Genomic DNA, 14,964 nt, shown 5'->3' with positions numbered 1-14,964 from the left:
TGTTTGTCTTTTCTGATTTGGGGGGAAAGGGGGGGGGGGGGGGGGGAGTTGCTCTTGTCAGCATTATAAATGGTTTGCTGGAAAACTGAAAAGATAAAAGGTTTACTCTTTAATTTAAAGTGACATTGTAACAGTCTAATTACGCATTTATGTACTTACTATAAGGTTGAGGTTAGTGTTAGGGTTTGGTCTAGGATTGGTTGTAATTATGCATAATTTACTGTTATAACTATAGTAAGTACACGTAATGTGTAACTGTCAAGTGTTACTGTACCAATACAAGTCTTAATCACATACCAATATTATTTGAAAGACAAAACATATACACAAATACATTGCAAAACAATTCAGTTTAAGCTAGAACATAAGAGGTTGCCTTTGTGTTTCTAGGCCCTTTCTGGCCCGGTTTTATTCATTCTCCGCTAAAAATCTTCTCTTGCTTCTCAGTCTCTGATGATAATCGTTTTTCTTTCTTTCTTTTTTTTGTCTTTATGCTTCCTATTTCTTATTTATATTCCTATTTGGTAACTTCCAGTAAAAACAATACAAAGAAAATATTGTCAATATTATAACCACCTGTAAAAAATATATATATTTACTATGCTTTATTTATTGCAGATAATTTAATTGTTGATTTATTTCTAAGATAGACACTGCAGTTAATCATATTTTTACTGTAAAAAATGTATTACTGCTCCCCCACAGAAGGTTTGTCGTTTTGTTTTCTAATGACATTGGAGGCTAAAACCAAGCTGTCACAGAAGAAATGATGTAACAATATCTGTAGTGACTACGGTATTTTGGTGGAAACTATGGCTATCATAGTTTATTTTTTGAAGTTTTGTATTGTGCGATATATCAATATCATCACGAACAGAAATGCAGTTTTTGAGCGGTTCCGCGCTGTACATCTTTGGTTCCGCCTCCAGCACGCGCGCACACCGGAAGTTTGGATTTTGTTGTTACACTGGAACTAAAATGGCTGCTGTGAGTTTTTTTCATTGAAGGCACTGGAACATTTATTCCGCTTCTTGCTTTGGATTTCTTGTCTGTGGTGATGCAACTCGACTGGCAAGTCGGTTCTGATGTTTGTCGCCATTGTCCTGTTCTGCCCCGCTCTGTCAGCTGGTCGTGTTTTGTGGAGTTGTGCATTTGAAGTGAGCTGTTAGCTGTGGTTAGCCAGCCTGTCGTTTGCTGAAGCTGCAGTGCTGAAGTTTGCCTTCTTCTGCTGGGCTCATATTCCCTTGCATTTCATGAATGCTTGCTATTTATCGCTATTGCATTCTCTAACACATACTTTGTCATCATCCTGTTGAAGTTCGCCACATTTGTTTCGCAGATGGTGTGACTGCATATACACACAGATGCATAACAGTCTGATTGAGCTGAGTTCATGTCTCAAACTCTGTGTATTCGCCTTCATACGCTTGTCGTTGGGGTTGAGTTTTGAATGGAAACGGACAGCTGACAGGGAAATGCACCCGGGAGTGTGTTCCTGAACTGTCTCTCTGATCTCAGGGCTTGAATGGTGTGTTTGTGGAGGTGACAGTGCTGGTGTAACACAACATCGCCTCCTGTCACGCAGCAACCACAATGGTAAGAACTACAGGTTTGTTTTAATGATGCCTTTTTAGCAGGATTGGGTTTTATTTAACATTATGTATTTGATTTGATAATATTTGACATTTTCGATGGCTTGTTTGGACAGTATGTGAGATTATCTTATGCATTTTCATTTATCTTTCTTCCACAGCAACAAGTCTTAGAATATGCATTGGATCGGGCTGAGGTATTTGTTCAAAATTATTATTTCTGTATTCTTTTGTTGCGCACTTTATACTTATTGTACATAGTGTTGTTTATTTGTATCCATTATGATGTACTGTTATTTTAAAAATGTAAATTAAGAAATCACTGTGCAGAAGAATACCTGTGTGTATTCTATTACCGTTCCATAACATTGTTATTTCTTGTTTAGTACATTGTTGAAAGTGCTCGTCAGCGACCGCTGAAGAGACGGCTATCCTCAAGTGGAAGGAAATCCTTATATCAGAAACTTTATGAATTGTACATTGAAGAGTGTGAAAAAGAACCAGAGTTGAAGGTAATTTTCACCCGTTGTAACGCATAACAAATGAAGTAGCATTCACAACCATCTTTACTGCCATCATTTTATATATTTCTTAACGAAACAAGACATTAAAGGGGTCATATGATGCGATTTCAAGTTTTCCTTTCTCTTTGGAGTGTTACAAGCTGATTGTGCATAGATAAGATCCCTGAAGTTGCAAAGACTAAAGTCTCAAAACCAAAGAGATATTCTTTATCAAAGTTAAGACTCTGCCACGCCCCCCTAAAATGGCTCGTTCTAACACGCCCCCACATATCTAGGTCACTATGTGGAAATATTTGCATAATGCCGCCCAAATGTTCACGCAAAGAAAGAAGGCGAGGTGATGTCATGTCAGGGAGACGCTGTGTTTCTAGGCGAAAGCAAAAGCACTTTATTTGGCCTTCCGAAAGTAGATGCATTTAGGAATCTTTAAGATTACTTACAACAGAACAGCAATGCATTTTATGGACGACCCTTTCGTGAACCTAGGAGAGGAGGTAATTCTGACTTTGCTATGACAATCTGGCGCTTCTGAATCAGCTACTGTTTTGTTATTAGTTTAAGTATTTGCTATTGACTGTTCAAATGCGGAGTTTTGTGCATTGTGTGTGTGTGTGTGTGAGAGAGAGAGAGAGAGAGAGACACACAGACACAGAGACAGAGACAGAGACAGACATCACAATGGAGTCAGCTGTCTTAACCGTGGCTTGTGTACTGCAAACACATACCAGCGTCATCACTGTGTCTGTCACGAGACTCTGTTCCCTTTCCAGGCTCCGTCTTTACATTTATTTTGAAAGATGAAGCCCGCGATTATGGTAAGGGGCGTTAGATTTCCGACGAGTGCTTGCGGTGTTCGGCCAATCAAAATGCACTGGGTCAGCTGGCCAATCAGAGCAGACTGCGCTTGTCGGAAGGAGGGACTTTGTAGAAAACGAAGCGTTTGAGAGAGGCGGGGCATAGAGGACCTACAATAATGTACAGTATTTGAAAAATAACGTTTTTTGAACATTAAAGCATGTCAACATATTCTGTTACACCAAATACACAAAATAATGATCTTTAAAAAAGCATCATATGACCCCTTTAAGTGAGGTAAAACTGTAGGGTGGAATTTTATAACTTTATTAAATCATGTTTTCTTATTATTGTATTATATATTTATTATCCTTTCTGCCACCTTACTATAGAAACTGAGGAGAAATGTGAATCTACTAGAGAAGCTGGCCTCACAGGAGTCAGTCTCATGTCTGGTGGTCAACCTGTACCCTGGAAATGAAGGATACTCACTTATGCTTAGAGGAAAAAATGGATCTGGTACTGTCTGCTTTTTCTTTGTTTTATGGTTAAATCAGCTGAGCTTTTCATGTTGCATGTTAAAAAACTCGCTCTTGAATTTATGTTTTTATCCCAACCTATAAGATTCAGAAACAATCCGACTTCGCTATGAAGAAACCGAGTTACTGGAGTACCTGGATGCCGAGGAGCTGCCGCCCATTCTTGTAGACCTTCTAGAAAAATCACAGGTGAGTGGCGTAACTGAACAAAAATGTAGATTTTTTTTATGTGAAGCCTCTTTGTTTTTTGTTTTGTTTTTAATTTGACACTTTTTCTAATTTCTACTATCCATGACATTTTAAATATTTTATATAATTTTATTTATATCTATAAACAGCCTGTCCTAAATAATATTCAGAACAAAAGTGTTATTGTTAACTAAAACTGTTATTAAATTGTTTTTGGTAAAGCTGATATAAAATATTTATACTTAATAGAAAATTAGAAATGTTGCTTTGACAAGTGACTAAAATAAAATAAGTTGAATTACTAAAATTACTAAAACTGAAATAAAATAAAGCTAATTAGAACTATAAAAATACTGACAAAAGCACGTAACAAATGGCTATATCGAAGTATAAAAATAAAAGCTAAATTAAAATATTAATAAACACTACTACAGTAAATAATTAATACTAAAATAATACTAGTTCAGAATTGATTCTAGATGTGATTTTAATTTAATTAACCTATGTTTTTCTTTAATTCCAGCCTGTATAGTTTTATAGCACTCTGACAAACTGATGCATAAACCACAAGCCTAGATTTATTTTTCTGCTTCTGTTCTGTCAGGTGAACATATTCCACTGTGGCTGTGTCATAGCTGAGGTCAGGGACTATCGACAGTCTGGAAATGCAAAGATGCCCACCTACCAGAGCCGGCACATCCTGCTGAGACCCACTATGCAGGTCAATAACAGACCTGATCTGTGACCAGCAGTCTCTGTTCTGTATTTTGAGAGACCTTTTTTTCTATAGTATTGTTATTAAGTCATCTATCATCTCCCCACCAGACCCTGATCTGTGACGTTCATGCTATGACAAGCGATCACCACAAGTGGACACAGGTGAGGGGACTCTCTGTTAGCATTCAAAACTTTGAGGTCAGTAAAGTTATTTAAACATTTTTGACAGAAGTCTCTTAAGCTCATCAAGCAATACTGTGAAATATTATTACAATTTAAAATAACTTTTAATAATAAAATAACTTTTCAGCAGCCATTATTTCAGTCTTCAGTGTCACATGAGCCTTCAGAAATAATTCTAATATGCTGATTTGCTGCTTAAGCAATGCTTATTATTATTATCAGTGTTGAAAATGCTACCTGCACTATATTAAGTTCAGAACAGTGTTGTTATTGTTTACTAAAACTAATATTAAATTGTTTTCGTTAATTGAAATAAAACTGAAATAATATACAGTGTTTCCCCTGCCATCATATTAGGGGGGCGGCCCGCAAAAAGACTATTTAAAAATGAATTCTGCATGTCTCTGTGTTATGAATGGCGCAGATGCGCGGTTTTGTTTACTACTTGTACTGAAGCGCGCGTGACGCTTCCGGTGATATTAGCGTCTGCCGTCTCACTAATGAGGACATAAATACATGAACTGACATAAATTCATTTCATGAGCATCTGACCGTTTCGTTTGAGTAAAACTATCATATCATATCATATACACACAAAAATGTAAAGGTATTCACGGCAACCCGTCAAAATAAAAGTTTGGTTTACCTTGAAGTCATTGTGGCAGAAATAGCCAGCATTACTATTGTTCAGTAGAATGTATGTAATAGGCTACTACTAAAATTATTAAAACCTTATTTTTAAGGGATAATCATACAATATTTCTTCAATGTTTTTAATTGTAATATTAAATCCCCTTTATTTTCCAAAAAATAAAATTAGTTTAATTTTCATTAATTAAAAGATCAATTAAATGAATGTTTTATGCCTTAAAAATTGCAATACACAACACAGAATTTCGTAGGGGAAAAAATCATAGGGCTTTTGTAAGAATAAATGAAACTTGTTTTTATGCTTTCAAATAATTTGACATGCAAAACAGAATTTGGTAACAATAAAACATAGGGTTGGAAAAAATAAAACATTTCATAGGGCCCTAAACATGTAATTTTTGTTAAACTTTCAATAAATTGATGTTAAATTGTTAAAGTTTCATGGTTTTAATTTGCTAGACATGCTTTTTGATTAATACAATTTAATTTAACCATTAAAAAGGAGTCCAGAAAAGTTAAAACGAGAAAAAAACGGAACCCCACCCTCCAAAGCTGAAAACCTAGGGGAAACACTGATATAAATATTAACTGAAATATAAAAATTTAGGGAAAAAAAATAAAAAATAGAAATGTTGCTTTGGCACCTAACTAAGTTGAAATACTATAATTACTAAAACTGAAATAAAATAAAAGAAAGCTAAATGGAAAAAGAAAAAATTATAAAAATTACAAAAGCACATGGTAGAACTTAACTTCTTATCAATGTTGAAAACAGTTGTATTTCTTAATATTTTTGTGGAAACTGAAACATTTGAGGATTCGATGAATACAAATTCCAAAACAACATTTTTTTTTAAATAGAAGTCTTTTTTTTCCACTTATAAATGTCTTTACTGTTACTTTTGATCAATTTAATGCATCTTAGCTGAATAAAATATTAGTTCTATTAGAATAATCTTACTGACTCTAAACTTTTGACAAGTACTGTAGATTGACAACGACCATTAAAGTGACAGATTCACAGCACAGTGTGAAGTATAGAGGATGCATCGATTCTCATGTGGTTCTTATGTGTTTACAGGATGATAAACTTCAGCTGGAGAGTCAGTTGATTCTGGCCACAGCAGAGCCTCTGTGTCTGGACCCCTCCATCTCTGTCAGCTGCACCACCAACCGTCTGCTCTACAACAAACAGAAGATGAACACACGATCCATGAAACGGTGACGCAGTTAACTCTTTAGCTTCAGTGAAATATGTGTTTTGCTTGATCATCAGTTGTCCTTAAACTAAATCAAACTGTCTCTGATGAGTTCCTGTCGTCTGCTGCTCAGTGTGTCGTGTGATTGTTTGTGACTGCAAACATTTTGCACCCAAGGAATTGCTGAAACCCACAGAGCTTATGTTGATGTGCACAGTGTAGATCTTTTATTGTGTCTGTGGTTAGTCACCATCTGTGAACTGAAAAGCCGCTGCTGTTCTGATCTCTCATTGTATTGTTGTGACTAAAGGAATGTAAGTGGTTTTGACCAACACACGTTTAGTCTTCGCTCTATGCAGCTAACAAAAACAGTTCTTTTGCCTGTATAAGTTGAGTGCAAGAATCTGACGAGAATCTATTCCTCTGTTCTGTGAAAAGCTAAATAAGAGGACCATTTTGTGTGGTTTATCAAAGTTAAAGGCTTCAAAACGCTGTATTGATACAGAGATATCCTGAAATTCAAAAGCAGGTGATCAAATCCATCATACATCAGTTATCCATCATTCCACGCTGATGGATGTCATGTTTCTCCTCTCTGCAGGTGTTTTAGGAGGCATTCTCAAGCAGCACTCAACAGACAGCAGGAGATGATGAGCCACTGCCCTGCACTGCCACAGCTCCGACTCCTGGACTACCTGCAGAGGAGGAAAGAGAGGAAACCTGCTCCTTCCATAGACCTTAAGATCTCCAAAGCTGGAAATGTGAGTCGAAGACTGTTTTAATTTCTGTTCTGATTTTGGGTAAATGGATTTAAACATGGTCAAATGTGAAACGTACATCATTGTTCAAAAATTTGGCATCAAGAAGATATGTTTTTGAAAGAAATTACTTTTATTCAGCAATGATACAGTAAATTGATTAAAAAAAATGTATTTAAGATTTTTTTATTTAAATTGTAATATTTCATAAACTTTATTTATTTATTTATTTGCTGTATTTTTATCAATTAGATGTAGCCTTAAGTACAAGGGTCTTTCAAAAATCTTACCAATTAAACTTTTGAACAGTACTGTGTTAATAAAATTGTTATTTTTTTGTATGAGTAGTGTGGTTGTTTTCTGTGTTTTAATGACTCTTGTTTTTCCTGCAGTGTGTGGACATGTGGAAACAGAGCAGTTTTCAGCTGACTGTCCCATCAGAAATTGATGTGAGTTGCTGTAATGCAGTTAAATGAACGTACAAGTAGCATCTCTCTCTTTTCTGTAGGTCCAAAGCCATTTATAACAGAAATATATTTTTTTTTAATGAAATATGACTTTAAAAGTATTGTTAAGATAAATTCCATATGTCCTTGGCTGGACTACATTGCTTATGCTATGGACAATTTCTAATGAACTGCTTGCTCTCCTTTTCTGTGCATTTATTATGTTTTGTCTGATTTGATGAACTTTTGAACCTTGAATGTACTGATCTGAAAGCTGCAAAAGGGGATTTATTGTGTTCAATGTTATTTTTTATGTTGAAGGTTTTTTTCCCATTTGTAAAATGGTGTAGGTGTAGGTCTGGGTATGTGGCTATTTAGTTACACAGGCCTTTGTATGTTTCTTGACTTAGACTGACTTGACTAAGTTTGGTTTGATTAAACAACAGAAACTCTGTCTGGCACACCAGCATTTAAAAAGAAAATCATTTTTTCAACCAAGAGCAGGAAACGTTACATTGTGTCCTTCAGTATTCTGAGATGGGATGTTTGGACTTTTTTTCCTGTATCCAAATCTGTGAAACAAAGTTTTTTTTTGTGCTTCCAGGTGGAGAAATATGCAGTGGCTAAGAGCTCTGTCAAACTAGATGACACTCAGCCCACTGTTTGGCCTGCACAGGTAACACAATTGTGTAAATCTTACATAGGAACTAGACTGTACATGGACCCTATAATATGCTAGTAAGAAAAAAAAACAGATTTTTGTTGTTTTATCTGTGTGATATGCTGTCTTTGTCTTGGAACAGGACGTGAGAGACGATTACATTTTTGAGTGTGAGGTAGGAGGTCAGCCTCAAAGAACAAAAGTCACTATCTTCCAGTCTATGGGGGACCCACAGGTCTATGGGAAAATCTACAGCGCCAAAGACTCCAAATCAGAGGAGGATGTCACAGACCTACACCTCATTCACCCACCGTACATTTTACAATTACTTATTTCACATTTATTCACATTCACATTATGTATTACATTAGACTCTATTCTAAGATGAGAGTAACGTGTTATTAGTTACGCTTGCCTAATTGTTGCACTTACCTGATCTTTTATTTTCTCTGTGGTTTGTAGATTCCTCATAGGTTCAAAGACAGACGCTGATCGGTAAGTACAGGAGCCATAATTTGTTGTTTTGGGTCTTGGTTGCGCTCAACCGCCATAAAAATACTCCTGTGCCACAGGTTTCTGACGCAGTATAAGGAGGTGTATGAACGGGACGTTAAGTGTCAGGTGAAGATGTTGCACAACTCAGGCAGCGCAGGGTCCCAAGGCCAGCTCTCCCCCTCCAGGGAAAACGAGGTGAGACACTTTGATATATAACGTAAAATACAGTAAAAACAGTAATATTGTGAAATATTACAATTTAAAAAGACTTTTCTCTTTGAATATATTTTCAAATGTAATTTATTTCTGTGATAGCAAAGCTGAATTTTCAGCGTCACTACTCCATTCTTCAGTGTCACATGATCCTTCAGAAGTCATTCTAATGTGCTGATTTAATGTTCATTTTATATCAGTTATTATTGGTGCTCAGTTATTAAACATGGTTCTTATTATTACCAACATTGAAAACAGTTTTTGAGATAAATGTAGGTCAGGTCCGACCTCCATCATGTCTCAATCTCATTTCCTCTCTTCTATCTCAATATGTTTGTCTCTCTCCACTTTAAAAAGTGTACAAACAAACACTCCCTCCTGTTGTCTAGGTAACCCGTATAGTACACAGGCCTCAAGCGGCCATCTCAAGTGCCCGACCCCTCCACCTACGAAGAATCAGTCGCTGTCCCGGAAACACTCCATGGAGCTTGGCCTGCTGTCCCCTGCTGCTCTCTCGCCCATGCAGAGTGAGTATCACTCCATTCACAAATAGAAAGATGTCACCGCTTGCTAATGCATTGCTTGCTAGCCGGATCTGTATTTTGTCTTTTTCCTCTGATTTTACTCCAAAGGATCAGGTACACCCAAGCCCTCCACACCCACACCCACCAACACGCCGTGTTCTACGCCACACCCTGCCGACATTCAGAGTGCCACGCCTTCAGTAACGCCCACCCCTCAGGACCCCGCCCTTCCACAGCAGCCCACCCTGCTGACTCCCTTCGCCCAACAGCAGATGACCCTGCCTGTCATGACTATTCCCCTGCCCACGTCCAGCACCACATCTTCACAGGTCATGACAAACCCCGCAGGGCTCAACTTCATCAACGTGGTTGGCCCGGTTTGGTAAGAACCCATGTTTGTGACTTTTTTAGGGGATATGAAAGGAAAAAAAGGTGACTAACCACCTCTGTTTGTGGTTTCTTACAGCAGTCCGCAGACTCTGATGAGTTCTAACCCAATGCTGGGTTGTAGTCCTGGTACTCTGGCGTCTGGTATACCCCTGAGTGGACTATTGCCCTCTGGTGGTCTCATGTCTGGAGCTCTTCCTGCCATGCAGCCTGCTGCTCCAGCAGGTAAACTCTCTTTGAATTCCTCCCAGTTTTGTCAGATGTTCACCAGTGACTTTTACAAGTTGTCAGCCACTATTGTGGAGAGTAAAATTATCATGTTGTTCCAGCAGGTGGGCCTTTTGGCCTGAACAACAGTCCGGGACTGCGACCGCTCAACCTTCTTCAGGTGAAAGAGCTTTTGTAGTTGAAGTATTGGCTTTTGTGGAGATGATTCTCTCTTTCCCTCCCATTTATGTTTGTGTTTCCCTTTCTTTCAGCTCCCTACGGGACCACTGATTTTTAACTCTCTACAGCAGCAGCAGTTGTCTCAGTTCTCCCCTCAACAGCAAAGCAGTCAGTCCACCACATCCAGCCCCCAGCAGCAGGGGGAGGCGGTGAGTCAGACACCGCTATCATGATTCTAGTCATTTCCAGAGGCTGAGGATCAGCTCCAAGAGTGTTAAAAATATAGTTCATCCAAAAATGAAAATTCTGTTCCATGGAAGTCAATGGCTACTGTCAACTGTTCGGTTACCAACATTCTTTAAAATGTCTTCTTTTATTCTCAAAAGAAGAAAGAAACTCATACAGGTTTGGAACAACTTGAGGGTAAATGATGACAGAATTTTCATTTTTGGGTGAACTGTTCCTTTAATGTGTGTAAATCTGAATCACTCGTCTTATTTAAAATGTAAAGCTATATTATATTAAATTACATTTAGAGAAAAAAATATATATATTTTTTAAATAATATATTTAACAGTTTATATTACATTACATTTTCATTATATACTTGTATTACATTTATATACAGATGATAGAGAGATGAAAGATATGTTTGGGAAAACTAGTGGTATAGAAATTATGTACTTTTTAGGGCTGTCAAAATGGCTGAAAAACTAAATTAGAATTTTGTACTTAAATATTATCAAAATTCGAATTATATTTGAATTTAAAATGCATAATTTCAGTTAGGGTGAAGAAAAGCTTTTGGCTTCTCTCCTGATGCCACAAGAGGGCGCATCCACCAATGCACGTTTATTCAAAGCATATAAGATAACATGACTATCTGTGAAAAAAGTGCATAATGTTTAAAATGTTTATAAACCAATTATAATTAATTAAGTTGCTTTTAAACAACTATAAACAAAACAGCATCATGTATGTATTCATAGTTTAATACAAAGGGCCAAAAACCAGTCCCACAGATTCCATTTTTTCATTTAAAAACACGAGTTGCAGTGGGATGGGGGAGAAAACCCCGCCATAAAGTCTCGAGATATGTTTTTTCAAAGTTAAACTTGCATTAATTTTACATGGCTTTCTAAACATGCGGCTCTTTTGTGCGAGACGCGAGTGCAATGGTGATAGATGTCCCTCTAGAAAATGCGCGAAATATTTGTTCTGTGTGAACGGCTTGGTTTCAGTTTTGACGTAAACAAGATCTTCTCCTCATTGGTGTTCACATTTCCCGCAATATTTGTAATTAACAATGCGGCAGCGCCGCATCTAGTGGCTTCAACTGGATAGGCTAACAAAAACACTATAATGCAATGACACTTACATCGTCATCGCATCTCGTGTGCAACTGATAAGGCTGCCTCCTTGACACACACCTAAAATTTGAATGCAACGTTTTTGCATTCGAATGTGGAGTTTTATTTTAAATTCGACGAATATTCGAAATTCAAATTTTTTTTGACAGCCCTAGTACTTTTAATTTGAATGAATTTTTTTATGTTAAATTTGACGAATATTCGAAATTCAAATTTTTTTTGACAGCCCTAGTACTTTTAATTTGAATGAATTTTTTTATGTAAAGAGTAAAATGTTAAAATTTGTTGTAGTTTTAATTGAGATATTTTAAGAATTATTATTATATAGTATAGTTTTTTTTCAAAATTTGATATCATTTTAATTTATTTCAGTTAAATTATACGCTCATTATATAATTGTATTTCATTTATATACAACCAGTTGGAGATAAAGGAAGTTTTTGGGAAAACTAGTGGTAACTTGAATGTATTTTGTATACAAGATGACTGTAAAATTTAGATATTGTATTAATATATTATACTATATAACATTTAGAATATAATGACAAAATAAAATATTGTAAATATAAAAACCAGCGTGCATGGTAATTTTAACATATTACATTTTTATTTATGTACAAGTATTTTGTTTCTAAATTAAATATATATATTGACTTAGGGTTTTATTTAATGCAATTCGACATTGGCAATCTCACAAACCATCTTCAGTTTCATTCTACGCTAAAGAATATATAGTATATATGTTCTGAAGTACTTAAGTAATTCAGGTGTCCTCTTTGAATCAGGCTGATCCGGGTCTGACGGCAGAACAGGGTCTGTCCGCACAACAGACAGCAGTCATCAATCTCACCGGAGTGGGTGGATTCATGTCTCCTCAGGCAGCAGGTACGGACTCATGCGTTTCATTTCTCTGCCACTCCTCTCACTGTTATTCGAGTACATCTCTAGTCCAGATATCTCTAACAGACACTAACACAATGAGTAGACATACTAATGAATTCAGATTTTGTAGTGTGTCATACTAATCTCAACAGAGATCAATCAAAGTTAATTAGACCTGTTTTTTTTGTTTGTCATTTGATTAACATGATGGTGGATGCCACTTTTCCTCTTTCTGCTACATTCTACCTTTTATTTCCTGTTACCTCCCTCCCCACCCTGTTCTTTCTCTCTCCCCTGCTCCACCCCACCCCTCTGTCCGTGGTAGTGCTGTCCCAGCTGGGTTGTGGTCTGGAGGGGTCCGGGCCCAGCCTACCGTCCCCGAGGCTCCAGCAACAGCACCAGCCACAGATCCAAGTAATGCAGCAACTTTGACCTCATCCACCCATAGACATGTGTATATCAGACTGACCTTTGACCTCTCAGACACTAATCCCCCTTCGACTGACCTTTGAAGACCACCTGAATTCAAAACCGACCTTCTTGAAGGGTTATTTCATGCCTTTATGTTGGTCCAAACCCGTAAGAAATCATTCTTCTTCAGAACACAAATGGAGATATTTTTTTGATCAAATCTGAGAGATTTCTGTCCCTCCATTGAGAGTCTATTCATCCAAAACTCTTCAAAGCATTTTTAAAAAGATCAAAAAATAAATCCATATGAATTGAATGGTTTAATCCAAGTCTTCTAAAGAGACAGGATTGCTATACACGATGAATAGATTTATTTTAGGCTTTTATTCACATATAAACACTAATCAGCTAACAATGTTTACAGCATTCAAATTTGGTCACGGAAGCTCAAGCATGCTTGTTTGACACACGAGAACCAATGAGGTTCATTCAAGTGTGGTTGAGCTTCTGTTTATGTTTGCTGATCAATGTTTATATGTGAATAAAAGCCTAAATTAAATCTTTCATACACCTTTCTGCTCTTATTGGGCATGATTCTTCAGTTCACACTATTCCAACATGATTCGTAATATATAATTATAAAAATATATAATTATCAGCTAAAATAATCTATTTTTAAAAATATCTATTTTAATTATTATTTATTTATTTTTTAACAAAAGTTTGGAGTCTGTATATATTGTTAAAAGCTTTTGAAAGAAGTCTAATGTTCACAAAGGCTGCATTTATTTGATCAAAAATACAGTAAAAATGTTATATTGTGAAATATTATTACAATTTATAATAACGTTTTTCTATCTGAATATATTTTAAAATGTATATGTTAAAAATGGAGTTTATTCCTGTGACAGCAAAGCTGAATTTTCAGCATCATTACGCCAGTCCTCAGTGTCACATGATCCTTCAGAAATCATTCTAATATGCTGATCTGCTGCTCAAGAAACATTTCCAATGTTGAAAAAGTTTGTGCTGCTTAATAATTTTTGTGGAAAGACATTTTTATAAATGATAACAACATTATAAATGTCTTGACTCTCACTTTTGATCAATTTAATGCATTCTTGCTAAAAGTATTAATTTCATTAAAAAAATAAAGCAAACTTTTAAACAGATTCATAGCCCTAAATAGTACCTGTTATTTGGTACCAAGTTTTCCATTTTAAATTCAAAGGTCTGGTGAAAGATCAGTCTGTTATATGACATCTATGCATTCACTCTTTAGATTAAATGTTCCACACTACACAGCTAAACACTGTTGTTCATAAGAATCACATCAGTAGCTTCTTTTCTGGCTATTTCTGACCGACGTGGAAAGCTTTACGTGTTGTTTACGTATTGTTCTTATGCCATGTTTTGAGTTACCATTTTTCTGTCTAAGCCTTTACCAACATTTTCATATAAGCTTGTGGCATCAGCTTATCTCTTAAAGGTGACATATTATGCTCCTTTTTACAATATGTATTATAAGTCTCTGGTGTCCCCAGAATGTGTCTGTGAAGTTTCAGCTCAAAATACTCCACAGATAATTTATTATATCATTTTGAAAATGCCTATTTTGAGTGGAAGCAGAAACCAGCTGTTTTTCGGGCCTGTGCCTTTAAATGCAAATGAGCTGCTGCTCCCCGCCCCCTTTTCCAGAATAGAGCTGCCTTTACAGCTGGTATCTGCTAAAAAAACAACTGTTTTGGTTCTGATTATCATGTTTATCGCACTGAAATCATGCGTTTTAAACCATACGAGTTTAAACTTCAGATATAAGGTTTTCTGAGCACACACATCCGAAGCACACGGACAGAAAGCGGCTGTCGCAGCATGTGAGTACTAAACTAAGTTCTCATTCACACACAAGTTTACATTAAAAACACACGAGTTACAAAAACAGTCGGTTATGTCTGTGGAGGTAAACAGCTGGGAAATAAATCACATGTTTATTTTAGATTTGTGTGGCAGCAGTAATATACAGTAAATAAATCAATCAATA

At 36.3% G+C, this 14,964-nt stretch overlaps 1 protein-coding gene across 1 annotated transcript in view; it reads left to right on the top strand.

Moving 5' to 3' along the window:
- The first annotated feature begins 957 nt into the window (after positions 1-957).
- LOC107578771 (transcription factor SPT20 homolog) overlaps positions 958-14,964 on the top strand; it is a 19,348-nt gene continuing 5,341 nt past the window's right edge. Inside the window, exons 1-22 of the mRNA XM_016264692.1 lie at positions 958-1,596; positions 1,754-1,789; positions 1,979-2,104; positions 3,304-3,430; positions 3,536-3,639; positions 4,244-4,360; positions 4,465-4,518; positions 6,272-6,411; positions 6,991-7,150; positions 7,540-7,596; positions 8,198-8,269; positions 8,397-8,566; positions 8,717-8,749; positions 8,827-8,944; positions 9,244-9,259; positions 9,352-9,489; positions 9,595-9,868; positions 9,953-10,098; positions 10,206-10,261; positions 10,353-10,469; positions 12,416-12,515; positions 12,838-12,926. Of these exons, the coding sequence (XP_016120178.1) occupies positions 1,594-1,596; positions 1,754-1,789; positions 1,979-2,104; positions 3,304-3,430; positions 3,536-3,639; positions 4,244-4,360; positions 4,465-4,518; positions 6,272-6,411; positions 6,991-7,150; positions 7,540-7,596; positions 8,198-8,269; positions 8,397-8,566; positions 8,717-8,749; positions 8,827-8,944; positions 9,244-9,259; positions 9,352-9,489; positions 9,595-9,868; positions 9,953-10,098; positions 10,206-10,261; positions 10,353-10,469; positions 12,416-12,515; positions 12,838-12,926 (2,253 nt within the window). The 5' untranslated portion in view covers positions 958-1,593. The remainder of the gene's footprint in view (positions 1,597-1,753; positions 1,790-1,978; positions 2,105-3,303; positions 3,431-3,535; positions 3,640-4,243; positions 4,361-4,464; positions 4,519-6,271; positions 6,412-6,990; positions 7,151-7,539; positions 7,597-8,197; positions 8,270-8,396; positions 8,567-8,716; positions 8,750-8,826; positions 8,945-9,243; positions 9,260-9,351; positions 9,490-9,594; positions 9,869-9,952; positions 10,099-10,205; positions 10,262-10,352; positions 10,470-12,415; positions 12,516-12,837; positions 12,927-14,964) is intronic.

Source organism: Sinocyclocheilus grahami, unplaced genomic scaffold (genome assembly GCF_001515645.1).
Source record: "Sinocyclocheilus grahami isolate Dianchi unplaced genomic scaffold, SAMN03320097.WGS_v1.1 scaffold32.1, whole genome shotgun sequence".
Taxonomy (NCBI): Eukaryota; Metazoa; Chordata; class Actinopteri; order Cypriniformes; family Cyprinidae; genus Sinocyclocheilus; species Sinocyclocheilus grahami.
This window is presented reverse-complemented; position numbering and strand designations above follow the sequence as displayed.